Source organism: Symphodus melops (genome assembly GCF_947650265.1).
Source record: "Symphodus melops genome assembly, chromosome: 3".
Taxonomy (NCBI): Eukaryota; Metazoa; Chordata; class Actinopteri; order Labriformes; family Labridae; genus Symphodus; species Symphodus melops.
Window position 1 is genome coordinate 11,682,858 of NC_136693.1, and position 16,172 is coordinate 11,699,029.

At 41.4% G+C, this 16,172-nt stretch overlaps 1 protein-coding gene across 16 annotated transcripts in view; it reads right to left on the reverse strand.

Moving 5' to 3' along the window:
* tjp1a (tight junction protein 1a) overlaps window positions 1-14,439 on the reverse strand; it is a 101,399-nt gene extending 86,960 nt beyond the window's left edge. For all 16 annotated transcript variants that reach the window (XM_079338922.1, XM_079338921.1, XM_079338928.1 and 13 more), the window contains exon 1: window positions 14,250-14,439. In XM_079338922.1, the coding sequence (XP_079195048.1) occupies window positions 14,250-14,341 (92 nt within the window). In that variant the 5' untranslated portion in view covers window positions 14,342-14,439. The remainder of the gene's footprint in view (window positions 1-14,249) is intronic.
* Window positions 14,440-16,172: the final 1,733 nt, after the last annotated feature.

Sequence of the window (16,172 nt, forward strand, 5' to 3'; positions counted from 1 at the left end):
AAGCAAGTATAAATAATTGGGCTGAATGTCAGTGGGTAGCCTGCAGATGAAGGCTAGGTATAGAGCATCCACTTGTCTTCTATTATTAAGCCACAATGAAGCTGTTTTGCTTCTCACATTCATGGCTGCAAGGGAATTTAACTGAAGTACAAGTTTACTTGAGGTGAATGGCCAGAGAAAATTGCCAGTCATAGTTATTCTGACAGCATTCAACATGGTACCTCAAAAAGTTTGGAAAACAAAATAGAATATGTTTTCAAGTTTCACAAAAAAGGAGTTGAGAGGCCTACATATATGTGCTTTCAAGACAAGAGGGCAAGTAGAAGAATAGTGTATGCTGAGAACATGCATCAAATTCAGTTTTATTTTGATTATGTGAGCAATACAACAACAGTTGAAAGGCAGCCAGAGGCAGATGAAACGTTGATTGCTTGAACAATGAACATGTCATACTGTACCTCTCCTCTCATATATCTGACTTTCTAGTGTGCTTCATCAGTGAGGAAAATAATTAGGAGCAGCAGCACAATATGGAGTCCATGCTTGACAATGCTTCATATCTCAGGGCTTTAAGATGTTGGCAGAGGAGGCAGACTTTGTTGTGTACTTGAGAACTATCACAACGACAAGTCATCAGTCAAGGAAAGAGTATACTCGCTCCGAGGTGTTGAGCTATGAACAAAAAAAATCTGTGTGACAGCCTGTCAGTCTCTCTGATCATAGAGGAGGCCGGATCACACTGGTGAAACATAGTCCCAGTATGGACAGACCAAAGTATGAAGATTGTTACTGGTTGTTGGAGAGGGGCCACTGCCACTTCTCTTCCTGAGCACTGTTAAGGTGGTTTTGAGCAAGGCCCAAAGCGCCCTGCAGCTCGGGATGCCCGTTCACGTACAGCCCTCCACACTGACATCTCTTTATTAGTACATGATCAGTGGATCCTGTTTTTCAAAGACAGTGTATTCCAGGAATGTGAAAGGCAAAATTAAGATAATTTCTCCCTTGGATATATAATAATGTATATTTGTCTTCTTCTATCAACTCAGTATGTTAAAAGGTCTTCACACTTATCCTGATGTTTCATAGGGAACCAAACAAGACTGATTCTGTGAATTGCAGGGTGCCACAAAAACATGATCTCATATTGGTTTTCTTACAGTGACAAATGAATTAAAGATAGATAAATCTACAGCCATTAACAGGCAACACATTTCTAAACACTCAAGTTCTATAAATACATTTCACAGTAGTTTCCTCTGGATCGTTGGTGGGGACGGCCTGCTGCTATGGACCTCCCCCCTCCACACCCTGTGTTTTGTCCCTATCCTTCATCCCGAACCTTCCTTTTCTCCTTAAGATCCGTAAGATTTCTGCCGCTGAAAAAAAGATCTTGCCACAGTAAGTTTGCTAAACGCTGCTAAAGTGCTCATGATGGATAAACACAGCCAAACCCCCTTTTGTAAATCTGTAAATGTAAATGCCTGTTTGGATACATCTTTATAACCTCTCACCAACAATCTTACTCTTGTAGTGTCAAATTGTTTATATGTGATTTAAAATGTATAATGTATCTACAGCACACATACAGAACATCAGTTACCATCCAAAGTACCTATCAATATCTCTCTCAAACATCCAATGTGCCTTTAATTCTCTGTTCTCTGAACTAACCAGAGCACACTATCGACACATATGTGCGTAGTCCCAAACAACCAGGACACAAAAACGGATTGTGTCGCGGCCAGGTCACTCTCAGTATAATCCCTGTGTTGTTTTTACAAGGAGATTCCATTCACACATCCAGCAGCAGCTTACGAAGCTCTGAGGATTTAAAACACTTTTCGAAGAAGGTATTTGGACATGAACTGTATCATGAACTTTAAGTAAGAGACTTTTAATGTTAATCCTACACGAGATCACACCAATGAGGAGAAACCGGGAAATAATAAATCGATGACTATGGTGACTCTGCTTCTTTACACCATACTTGAACCTTCAGGAGAAATGAGTGAAAATGCAATGTCAGTAGTATTATATTGGTTTTATTATGAGGAGTAATATTTATGAAACTGATTTTGACTAATTCAACACCAATTAACCCAATGTAGTCCTATTTTTAATACCAGACAAGATAATAAATTAATTAATAATTTCCTGCATCTTTCTCTTTGTTGTACGTGACAAAATGTCATGATTCGTTGTTTAGTTTTGTACTTTGTTTATTTCAGTGTTCAGTTCTCCTTTCCTGTATTATTTTGTCTCACTCTTCCCTGCTGTTACTCGTTTCCCTCGTGTGTATTTTTATTGTATTATTTCCAAATTTAGTCTTTAGTGTTTTTTTTCTTGACTTGTTCCCGCGGGGGCCACAGAAGGAGACGCGGCCGTCCTTGCCTATAACAAAGTCAAGAATCAATATCATCTAGCTGTTGCTTTTTTTCTAGACCTCTCCTTGGAGCCAAACAGCTCCTTTGAGTCTCTAAAGTGCAGCAGCCTGTGTACAAGCCAAGCATCAGTCCTGGCATCCAGTATACCAGCCCAAGCTTCAGCCCAACACCTACGTTTCTGTTGAAGGAGACCCCACCCACTCATGTGTCCCTGTCAGAAACCCCGCCCACTCGTTTCCCTGTCAGAAACCCCGCCCACTCGTTTCCCTTTCAGAAACCCCGCCCATTTTTTTCCCTGTCAGAGGCCCCGCTCACTCATGTGTCCCTATCAGAAACCCCGCCCACTCGTTTCCCTGTCAGAGACCCCGCTCACTCATGTGTCCCTATCAGAAACCCTGCCCACTCGTGTCCCTATCAGAAACCCCGCCCACTCATGTCCCTATCAGAAACCCCGCCCACTCATGTCCCTGTCAGAAACCCCGCCCATTTGTTTCCCTGTCAGAAACCCCGCCCATTTGTTTTCCTGTCAGAAACCCCGCCCACTCGTTTCCCTGTCAGAAACCACACCCACTCATGTGTCCCTATCAGAGACCCCGCTCACTCATGTGTCCCTATCAGAAACCCCGCCCACTCGTGTCCCTATCAGAAACCCTGCCCATTTGTTTCCCTGTCAGAAACCCCGCCCACTCGTTTCCCTGTCAGAAACTCCGCCCACTAGTTTCCCTGTCAGAAACCCCGCCCACTCGTTTCCCTGTCAGAAACCCCGCCCACTTGCTTCCCTGTCAGAAACTCCGCCCACTCGTGTCCTTGTTAATGGAAAGGCAGAAACCTCCTATTCGCTCTCCTGAACTGCTCTCGCTGTGTGCTTGGCCTCCCAGCCGTCCTCCCACCTGGCTCTCCCAGACTGGTCAGCCCTTTGGTCTCTCTCCTGAAACTGCTTCCTGTTTGGTCAGCCTCCTGAACTGTTTTGGGCTCATGCCATACCTTCAGCCCATCCGCCTAAAGTTTCCTGCTCTCCCTTTGCCCTGCCACTTGGCCGCCCATCTGAACATCCCCTTGGGATGGATCATTTGTTGGACATTTATTTACCACAAAAAATAAGCTTTTGTTTTTTTACCTTTCTGATGAATAGGTTATTTTTGTTTTGGGTCCCCCTCTTTATTTAAACTGCTAAGAATAACACAAAATAAATACTTTTGGCCATTTTTATTTTGGCCATGAAAATAAAAAAGCCAGAAACAGAGTTTAGCCGAGCTCAAATCCAATCCCCAAGCAGTCTAAACATCAGAAAAACAGAAAGAGCTTAAGTATATCTGCTCATTTGCTGCAGGGTTATGACTGTTTTATCGTCAGTGATGCTGTAGAACTGTAGAAAGACATACCAAGCTATGCATGCCAGTGGATTGCAAACAGTCTGGCTGTGTGCGCAGACAAAAGTTAGTTTCATTTCTCAAAGTCTCTAGAGAAAATATGAGACCTCATAAAAAGGGTTGCACTCACAACGCGAATCCAAAGTGACCCTTTTAGTGCTAAAAATAGACCATGTCGGCATCTCAGACCCCAAAAATAACAGAATAACAAGACATTTTAGGAAGTGACTGCAGTAAGAGGTAAAGTTAATGAATATTACATGAGACTTCTGCCCAAAATAGAGAATCTCCCTCCTGCCCTGGATTTAGGAGGTTACTGGCAAAGTTTAACAGATTACATTATCCCTGAATTCCAGCAATGGTTTCAATTATAGGCTAATTGGACACAATTCATTATTTGATTTATTGATTAGTGTATCAGCAGAGCAGCCTCCAGTAACAATGAGGTTACATATTCTAACAAGTGAAAAAAGGTATTTGTCGCAGCACTAAAGCCTGAAGATTCACAATGATAAAATGATTACTAAAGTCTTTTTTCACCTTGGAAACCTTTTTGCTTGAAAAACTTCCAAGCTGACATTTAAAAGGGGATAATAAAGGGACACAATCAACACAGAGGAGCAGCTTGATAAAACCCTCTCATGAAATAAGTCGGACTGTAAGTCCAAGATCTCCACTCTGTACACCTCTGGTCACCTTCAATTAAAAAACCCAAGATCGGTTAATGTTGGGCAAAGCCATTGTGTTACTGAACAGGTAAGGGAGGTTCTAACTTCAGGTGTTTCAGGGGGGGAATTCTGTAAATCCAGCAGAACATCCAGCTGTCTATTTACATGTCACACATATAAACACCAATATTTACTGTGTTCAAGGTCAGAAGTACACCGGTGGAGTGATGCTGTAGCTATGTTAAGGCTCTATGTAACATTTGTCATGACACTTCATAGCTGTGTCATTGTACACAAAGTGTTGCAGGAGAAACCTCAGAGCGGGACACAAACATCGCACATCACACTCATTCTTATTATGTAAGTAGTTGTACCTGTGTATTCAAAGCTCTATCTAACACATTGGAACACATATTTAATTGAAACGTTTCAAATACTTATTGAAAGCTGAACACCAGTTTAAACGGCCGAATGTTGTGACAGATTTTCAGATAGAGAGCTCTCTGAAGAACCATTGGCTCTGCTTAGTGCTGACTACAGGGACAATAGCAAGTGTTTCATCCCCATTCTGACCATCCTTTAGAAACCATACACACACACACACACACACACACACACACACACAGAAATACACACCAGAGACATGATCCAAACACAGATTTCTTTGTCATCTACCTCCACCAAGGTGCCTTAAACCGGGGAACAGGGATTACTGTTTCCGCTTTTTTGTGCTTCAAATGGTTTCATATAATGTCTGAAAACAAACAGTGGACTGTGCTCTGACCAAAATGTTGAGAGAGCTCTGATGGGATTCCTTTTGATGTCAGATTCGCCTTTGTTCATATCTTCCACTTCGTCGGGCAGCAGTGGTGCATCCAAAATAGCCCAGCTGACTCTTCTTCTTTCCATATATATCCTCAGACCTTTTCAAAGTAACTTTTACCCAGCCCGTGTTAGTCATTTGTTTCACTTTCCATATCGGCTTATAGTATTGCACAGATTTGAAATGTAAAAGTTTGAGCAAATAGACGCAAGCCGTAGAAACGAAAGGAGACAGGTGAACAGAGCATGAACGAGTGCGGGGTTGGAAGAGGCCAAAAGACAAAAGGAGGAAGACCATAATGCAAAGGGACAAAGGACAGAGGGACATTGTCGGAGTATAGCTCAGAGGTCGTCCTGACTGCTTCGTAACGCCTTGACTGTTCAACTGGAAGTGATGGCAGCTGATGAACAAGCATCATTCTGCTGCCGGGGCACCCCTCCTGCTTCTTCAGGGGACAAGTGGTGACAAGAGGTGCATGACACATCCTACTTGATCCAAATAACCTCAATGACACCCCCTAAGAGCAGAAGAAACCTAATGACTAATATGCTGGCTGGCTAACAACCTCCTTGAAAACATCTGAGGAGAAAGAAAAGAAGTGCATACATCAAAGCTTTATTATTTATAAGTTGGAGCGTATAAGCTCTTTGAAGCCACCTGGGCGAGACAAGCATGCAACCCAAAATCTGGGACCAGATCAAGACTCTGATTAAACCAGACAGGCCTGACAGATGGACAGACCAGATTAGGCATATAGACATGTATCAAACGGGCGGGATGGCGTTCGTGTCCGAGTGCTGTCTGACCCCTGTGGAGAGGAAGGTCAATGGTTGCTGTCAACAGGCAAGGCTGCGCCTATATATCAAAAAAACAGACACAAACTCAACTCCAGCACACAAGTAGTTTCTGTAATCATGAAGTAAAGAAATAATGTGCTACATGCAGTTTTAAGGCCTTTACATTTGGGTATTGTGTCCTTATTGCAATTTTATGCAATGATGAAGAGGATATAAAAGTAAAGGCACTGCCTTTAAAAATGTATTCTGCGTAAAGTCACATTTTCAATTGCACTCTTGCACTACAGTGTAATGATGTTACAACATCCTAACAAAAAAGAAAAGCGTAAATGAAAAAAAAAAAATATTCATGTTGACAAACAAATAAGTCAATCAGGCAGAGGGGGAAGCAAACCCAACAGAATAAAATGGGATCGCTGTCAGACAACAGCGTATCCCCTCTGCTGTGTCCTTCTCCATTTGTGAAACAGCAGTGATGGATTCCATCTTGTCAGCCTCCTGTGAGACATCGTGACAGTCAGGAGTCACCAGAGGCCGAGAACGTGTGACTCACAGATTCTTAAAGTCATTGCTGTTCCACATCTGACTCTGACTGGAGACGTTAAGTCTCCCACAGACCTTCATCGCTGTCGCCAACAGGCTCTTAATGCAGCCATTAACAAACCCTTCATTAGGCTTCAAATGAGATGGACCTGTTAGAACGGCACAGTGACTTACAGAGGAGACAGCTGGTGCCAAAACACTGCTTAAGCTTTGGTAACAATTCTAAAGACACTCTAAAGTCTGCTACTTTGAATTCTGCTCATGAAATATTTGCTTGAAGACACAGTTAACAATCTGAAAACTTACTTGCTGCCAGCTATATTAGTTTGGAAGCACATTCAGGAATCAACAGGTGCGTTGGTCGAACCCCTGCTCTACGAGGCAGACAAGGACTTACTATTACTGTCTATTTCTACCACTTACAGAGGAATGTTCAATATGCTGACAAACAGAATGATGGTCATTTTAACCCATTATAGTTTTAGTCCAGTGTTAGTCCATGAGGAGTCGTTACGATGTAGTTATTACTTTTGATCAACATGTTTTCTGTCTTTAGACTAATTAACTCAATACAGGTTTCAGAAAGTGTTAACAAGGCGACAGATTGCAGTACTGTAGCTGCATTTCTAAAAACCTTAAAGACAGGTGAAACAATACAATTCAACAGTCATATCCATGCTGCTGTAAACTCAATATAATAAACAATAATAAATCACATATTACTGCACTATCAATACTTCAAAGTACTTCAACATTATACTGATATCATTGAGATGAAGGAGTGTGGTAAAAGTACTTATACTGATACCTATACTGGCATACAGGCTTGGATGACACGATTTTATCAGAATTCTGAGGTGCCAATTTGTATTGTAATTATCAGGTACTAATAATTAAGATTCTTCAGTATTGCGATTTGATTGTGACTGACCGGTTAGACGAACAAATAGGAAACATTGTGGATTTTGAATGACTAACATGCAGCTTATATTTCCTCCCTGTTTTGTATTGTTAATGAAAACAAAACCATGTCTTATCAGAGTTTCTATTTTATGATCGATACACTTTTTGCTAGTTATCGTCCAGTCAAAGAAAATGGTCACGGATCAGCTCGTATCCTCGTATTCTTTGTCAACAAAATGAACACTATCCTCAAATAGCGTAAGCAGTGTGCTATTGTGTCAGAAACACTTAATGTAGAGTTGAACAGAAACTGCAGTGTAATGAAGATTCATCGCTAGAATTATCAAAGAGGCGAATTATTTTGTAATTTACTGGAGTCTTTCAGCTATTGGTGTGTACATCAAGCACTCCAATTACTGTGATGCCTGTTTTCTTACTATTGATTTCAACTTCTTTTTTATAGGCTTAAAGATACTCTGTGGGACTTACTACGTGGACTTGCTAAAACACGCTCAGTCATAACAAAATTAAAGTAAAATGTAAGGCTTTAAAGTGTGCTTTTTTTCAGAGGAAAAGGTGTAAGAGGCATAACAGTGAACTGCTGTATTCTCTGAGTTTTTAGTTGGGGGGGTGGTTCCTTTTTTAATATTATTGTTTGTGCTTTTAACAAAGCAAAGATAAAGGAAAGAAAAGTTCATTTTGTAATCGTTTAAATTGGACCCAAGAACGTATCCTTAAAAGCCCTAACCCAAACAAACACACAGACACACTCACACTGGCACAGACACCCACAAATCACTCGAACACACACGTCCACACACAAACAACCACATAAACACACACCCACAGGATGCTCAGGGAGCGGGTTGGGTAAGGGGGTGAGCCACGAGTCAATAAACCCTGTGTAATCTGTTCCCTTTAGTGGCATAAACCATCTGAGAGGAGATTACAAGCGTTCTGCCAAAGTAAGAACATGCGAGTTCCTAATGGACAGAAACAGCGAATAAAAAACAAACCACACACACTTACAAACAAACGTGTGCACCTTTGCGTACACTCGACAAGCACTGTGGAGAGTCAGAGAAGTGCTGCGAGTCTGCCATGAAGTCATGACTTGTGTTTGTACGATCTGACTACATGACTGTAATACAAAAAGGCTTTTTTTGTCTTCAGGGAAAGTGAGACGAAGAAATACAGAGACTGGAAGAGAAAAAAAGGACATATTTCTGCATGTTTTTAAGAAAACTACTTATTATCATGACAGGCCCACCCTGGACTTGGGCCCCTGCTGAGGTAACTAATGCGCGGCATTGTCAGTTTGTGTGAGATTACGCATCATGGGCTCCATGAGTGGAGCTGGAAGAGGGGAGGGGGTACTACAGAGTTGTTGAATGTGTGTGTGTTTGTGTGTGGGCTGGAAGAGAGGACGTGTATGTGTGTACAAGCAAATCAGAGGGCAGAGGGGGCTGCTGCGTGTGTGTGTGTGTTGGGGGGGGGGGGGGGGGGGGGGGAGGAGGGACGCTGACTTTATGCATCATTAAGCAGGTGGACTGAGAACACCAGGCGGAGCTGTCACGGTGGAGGAGAGCAGAGCAGACATCTGGCACACAATCCAGGACCATACACCCACATGTTAGGAAGAAGCTGCAAGCAGTTTGAACACACGTCATCAGGCAAATTATTATTTATGGATCATCTCAAACTAATTACATAGCAGTGTTTATTACAAACTGCTCGGTGTGTTTTGTATAACATCCATGAGTTTGCTCTATTTTGACGACATGAGTCCCTCCACTTGTTCCTCAGTGTTTGTTTGACAAGGTGATTTTTTTATTGCTCTAAACTCCATTCATTTGACTCTAACCAGAATAACACAATACTCGGATTAATACAGTTTAACACCACAATCATGTAATCTGACATTAAGGCTCTTATCAGAACAAGCTTAACTTAATTGTGAGTTAATCAGGCAGTTTACCTGAACCGCAACAGAAATAAGTGACATCTGACAAACGGATGACACAGAGTTAAAGCACAAGGGCCAATGATCACCACAGTCCACAACAGTGATGAATGTACTGCTGAATTAATCTACACCTGACCTCACAGTTTCATGTTGCAGCGACCTAATGATTGTTTCATCGAAGTGGCTTGTTGCTATTTTCAGTTTGTTGTAAATCTGAAGTTGCTATTCTGTACTTTCTGCAGCTAACATTTGGAATTGGTTGGCAAAGAGCGTGACTGACTTTGTGTTAAGTGTACAGTATGTTGTTGTATGTTATGTGTACGGTGAAAGGTAGAGAGACTTGAAAATATATTAATCTTCCAAAGGGGTGCCCGGCAACAAAAGGTTGGAGAACCACTGGTGTACACAGACATCCAGCAGGAAGTTGTTGATTGGCTCTGAAACAATGTACCAGCACATAAGACAGGCTCAAAAAGATGATTGCAATATTACATATAGCCATGCACAGTGTATATTTTTGGTTCAAATGATTATGGGTGACGGATAACCTCGCCGATATTTCGTGCACCCCATGAACAGAGGCTTGATTCCTCATTGTAGCGGTCGTTAGTGCATGTCATCCCTCCCATTCTTTCCTCCTGACGGTTCCAGTCTCTTTTCATAAGTCCTATCCAATAAGGCAACAACATCACAATTATTCAGTTTACATGCACCTTGAATTGACAGGTCAGTCATGGTAATGAAGTGAGTCAACTCCAGGTGACTTCTTAAAAGCCCCTCTGAATGACTAACACAGAAAGTTTTACTGTTCAAATTTTGTATCCTGTTAAACATTCGGGTTTTTTTGTGGGATTGTTTGAGCTTGTCCAGATGGTGTTAAAGTGTAATGACGAATTACCTTTTATCATGTAAATGCACGGGAACACACATCCATTCATACATCACATTAAAATCAGAGTTATAATGAAAGCAGATGTGTTACAGCTGGAGGACAACACCGTTTTTTGCAAATCTGTTTAAATCAAACCCTGATGCCTTTTTTTTTCTGGCCTGTCAACAATTCCTGCAGGAAAATAACCTCCAACACACCGAAAACGATGCGCGTGCCCTCTAATTTTACAACACTGAGATTTGGGTCGCCAGAAGTAGTTTCCCCCCCCCCTCTCAAGCCATTACATCGTTTGCTGCCTCTCCTCTTCCTCCTCGCCCCTCCCTGTCACTCCCCTGCTCTCTCTCGCACTCTCGGACACCAACGATTGTAACAATCTAGCACACTTAAGAAAGGGAGCCTTGTTGACTACAACTCCATCTTGATTGTTGTCATGGTAATCGAGTGTGCTAAATTGCTGTTTTAATTGTTGTAGTTGTATGTATGTGGTATTATTTACCAGTATATGCTAAACCAGTGGTTCTTAACTGGTCTCACCTCAGGGCCCAGCACCGTACAAAACAGGAGACACAACAAAGAAACCAAACAATAAAAAGTGTTTAAAAAGCGCTTTATTGACCTTTTAAATTTCTTTTTCCCCCTGGAACACATTCACGACCCACTGAAAAGGGTTCTGCCAACAACATTTGGGTCCCGACCCACCAGTTAATCTCAACATATACTGAAAGTTTCTCACAGGAACTTTAAACTAACTGTCTCAGCAATCAATATCAATACACCAACAAGTAATGATCGTTACTGCACAAAATGTAGTATCATTTCAAAACGCGCTTTTTCAGGCAGTAAAAAAAAATTTCATCAATTTAAATATTTGGGGATTTATAATTGTATATATTGATACAATGCAGTGAATGCACACTCTTCAGACATGATGGATGGTTTGAAGATGTTTTTTAATCAGTGGGGTCATGTGTTTTGGAAGATCATTAAACCATCTGGTGCACAGCCACCCCCTCATCTATCTCCTCATCTGCCGCTGTGATAGTAATGTCTCTGTTCTGTCTCGGAAAATCTGCACCCTACCTTTAAATCTTAAGCATCACCAGAGCGCACCTAGATCAGCTTGCTCATGCCTTGAATTTTTTTTTTTTTTTTTTTAATGTAACATTTATCACAGCCAAAGCTTGTCCCATGTCTCAGGTTTCATCATGAGCATTTGTTTTTGCATGAACTCCTACATATCAACTCTAAATTAAACCGTATGACGTCGTTGGAACCGAGACACGTGTATACGAGATCACTTATTTAACATCTAGCACAACATTGCAATGTTGCCTTTATATATACACATGTAGTTACTGCTCATTCTGGTTTAGATTTTGAAATGGAAGTAAAGTGATGCATGAGGGAAAAACTGGGAAATGTAGATGTTGTGGGAAAACTCTTTACATGGGTTGACAGCGAAACAGTTTTTATGTCACAACTTTAATACTGAAGTACAGCTCGTAATATAAAAAATGGATGAGAAGTGGTGGGTTGGATGAATGGATGAAGCTAAAACCAACAAGGTTCCTGCAGCTTTTATGCACTTTTTCTACTGCTATTATATAACCCAAAGGTAACACAAATCCAGATATAAAGTCTACTATCAAAATGATGTTTTACAGTCAATATCTACAGTTTATTGTCTTGAGAATTCCAGACCTTATAGTCCAAAAATCTGGGGTTTTTTCAATGTGACTGAGTTGCTTTACTGCACGCAAACCCACTGATCTATAGGCTCCGACTTCACAGTGAATAAAGGCAAACATGGCACGCGAGTCCGTGCATGGGCTGACTTCATGAAACATACACCGCAGGCACACGCTTGCTCAGCTTCTCTTCGTTAAAGTGGCTGTCGGAGGCGATACAGTAATCCAGTTTTAATGGCCATGCCCCTTCCCCCACCATGAAGTGATGGCCCCAGACAAACCGCCGCGCCTCTCTTAAGGGAGAAGTGTCAAAACCAAGTCACCACTGTCTCCTTTGCAGCACGTTTGACAGCAGTCCTGAGCTAAGAGTAGAAAGACAATCCTTTTGCCTCATGTGGTGACTCTAGATTCAGTCAAGTGTGTTCCAGGTGAGAAATGATGAAGCCTTTTGTTTCCTAATGTACATCCCAGTAACCAGCTCAGACATTCACTCTACCAAAAACCAGTGATTTTCTTCTCATTGTGAAGTAACGTCAATCCGGAAGGATATATGCTGTACCTGATTTTATATATACAGATATGGATTATCTATGTGGACAATAGAACTAGATGTACTCATTATGACATGTCATTCTCATTAGTATGAACACTAATCTGCTGTCTAATATATTTAGATGTCCATTTTTTCCATTATCAAGCTTCATAATTTCAAGAAGAAGCAGACTCAAAGTTTGCCTTAATATGAGATAAAAATATTCTCATAACACAAAACATCTGTCTCATTTGTCAAAACCAGATGAGGCAACACATCATTATCAACCTCGGGTCCCCTGACATTGGCAAACTCCTCAGAAACTACAAACTGCATGAACACATTCATTGTAATCATGAAAATGGCAACATTTTATATATTATTCGAGAAGTTCAATAAAGCTCAATATTTTCTTCAAACAGCTTTACAGTTCAAAGTATTTTTCTGCCTTTCTCGATTTGATATAGCAAGAGCTGCAATCAACAATTATTTTCATCATGGATTAATCTGACAATCTGTGCTTGATTAAAACACTTATTGGTTGGTATAAGGTTGTAGTAAATGATGAAATGTTTTTGTTTCCATGTTTAAAAAGCAACTCTTGACATTTTCTGTTGACTAATGAATGAATGAATCGAAAAGATTTACATCATCAAGATACATCAAATGACTAAGTAGTAGGCTATGCTTAAATACGTTTTATATTCAGCATTATGCTACAATGTGATACAACCTTTAAAATAGAAAAATGGTGGTGAATAATGCTTCTCATGTTCAAAACTATGACATAAATGTAAAATTAAGTAGAAAATGGAAAATGACTGAAAAAATTGTTGGATGCAATTGAATGTGTTAAAACGGTATAATAATCACTGCCTGCATGGTATTAATACAGGGGAAAACACAGGCATAAATAATCAACCATTGATAATCAACCATTTACATCACTCCAACACATTGTCAGCTAAATCCAGGAGGAATGAAGCTGCTAAATAAGTGATGAGTGGAGAAATCAGCCGACATTTTTTTTTTTACTACATCAGATCACTAAAATAGACCTGAGCACACAGACTTGGCAGGGGAAATGCAAATGACCAAAATAACACGTGGAAGCTTCAAATAAAGGACTGTTGAAAAGGACAAACTGATTTCAAAGCGGACGACGATGAGCATTGTTTGCCACTGTGTTGTGAATACACCTGCTCTGCTCTCCTGTCGTCCGCTTCTCTGACCGCTGCATGTGAAACTCACCCCGGTCAGCCGATCACAACAAACAAGAGTCCGCCAAGTGAAACATTAATAAACACAGAGGGACCGGACTCAACGCACGTGCACATAGCAGCACGCGCGGCTGCACAGAAAGCTACAAGCCTCTCCTCTCCCTGGCTAAATGCCTGTTGTGCATGTGAGAGGAGAAAACAGTTGTTGAAGGTAAAGAGGGAGAGAGAGAGAGAGAGAGAGAGAGAGATGAAGCTATAGCAGACTTCCGCCAACAGCTGCTCAGCTTCAACTTCGCACGAGACACGGGCAAAAGGGGAGAGGGGGTTTGTTTCATGATCTAAGAGGCTAATTTTAAAGCTATTTTATCCAAATGAAAAGACGCTCAGTTTGTTACCTTTGACACGCACGCACCAACACACGCATCCATCCACACGGGCACCTCTCGCCTTCCTGTCTACTCACCACAGCTGTCTCTTAGTAGGGAGGCAGTCTTTGTTGGAGGCTGTCACTCCCATTGCCATCTGCATCACCGTGATATATTTCTGGTACTTCATGTCGTCCTCCTTTGCCACTTCTTCTTCTTCTACTACTACGGCTAATGCTACTACTACTTCCACTACTACTTCTACTTCTAGGAATCCGCGCGCCAGAAAAGCGGCACAAGTGAGCGTGCATCCAAATGTCTGTTATTGTCCCCTGGCACGCGCTGCATCTTCCGTATCAAAAACGCCATTTCCACGTCTGGAGAAGTGCTGACGGGGAAAATGTTCCCCGAGGAGCTCAACGAAAGGTACCACGCCGTCGCGACCCATGTCTCTAATCTCATTAGAGCTCAGAATAGATTGGTTAATCCATTCAATTTTAGTCAGGAGCGACTCATTGTTGTTGTTCGCCCCGCAGCGGCCACTTTGTCGTCTCCACACCTCCGCTTTTCTTTATTCCTTGTTTTTATGGGGGTTTTTTTCTGGTTTATCTCTAAGGAGTAAATGACTCAACAGAAAAGAGACAGTCAAAGTCTGAAAAAGGATGCAGCGGCGGTGGCACCCAAACGTCTGCGAGGTAGGAAGAAGAGTGCGCGTGTGTCCAACGAGAGAGCGCGAGAGAGCAGGGGAGTGACAGGGAGGGGGGAGGAGGAAGAGGAGAGGCAGCAAACGATGTAATGGCTTGAGAGGGGGGGAAACTACTTCTGCCGACACAAATCTCAGTGTTGTAAAATTAGAGGGCAAACGCATCGTATTCGCTGTGTTAGGGGTTATTTTCTTCACAGGATTGATCCTCAATGCACTATAAAGACACCAGGGTTTGGTTTATTGAAAGACACTTAAGGACTAAACTGGAGTTCAGGGCAGCTGGGTTGAGAGAAAACAAAAGAATTTCAACAGTTTAAGTTGAAGAAAAATACAATTCTATATTACCTCTGGCATTAAGACAAATATTTAAACCAGTGAAAGGCAAAATTACACAATGTTTCTGAGGAATAGCAAAATAGATGTCACCTTTTTATGAAGTGTGTTGGCAGGTTCTATACCAGAATTATGTTTTGGTAAATTCATCTGATAGCTAAATAAGGTTAGAGAGCCTGCGTGTGAAGCAAACATGCATCGTGCTCGCACTCATCTGAAGGTGTCACAAGGAGTAGCTGAATGAAACCAACCGGTCTTCTTATCACACATGCTATACTGCAAGCTATCTGCTCTTGATATTTTACAAGATCGAAAAGTCTGATGGGGAATTCAGTACAAGCATTCACTTGTATTCTTGTACTGACTCAACTGATATTTTGGTGATCAAAGGTCCCCATGGCCTCATGTCTGTCCACATAACGACCTCAGCAGCAACATCTATGGATTTCAATACAGCTGGTTTATTTATAGATTTTGAACTCATGCATGGACCTTTTTTCTGCCTGACTCACATTAGATCTGCAATTGAGGTTGTTCAACAATGATGCCTACAACTCCTGTAAACAAGTAGTTCATTGAAGTTGGTCTTTCTGTCTAATGATTTAAGGCCTTCTTGCAGCAGAGATCAACAGACTGCTTACAGAACAGCCACTAGACCAAAGATATGTCATGTATGCTAATATATTTTAAAACAAAACATCTACCAAAGTATATTACAGTTTTAAACAACCTAAATATGTATGTGTGTTGGTAGCGCCTGACTTGTATCAGTCATGACATGGTAATATTTACCTATTCAGTCCTGCTCTTCACGTGTGGCTGTACATGGAGGCAAGTTATCATCCAGTCTTATTGGCGGCTCAGTTAAACAGAGCTAAATAAAGCTAATTAAGAAAACACCTTTGATGGACAGAAGTACGACAAAAATCCAATCTGTTGATGGTTTTTTACAATAATTCTGCACAGAAAAGGCACATGGATC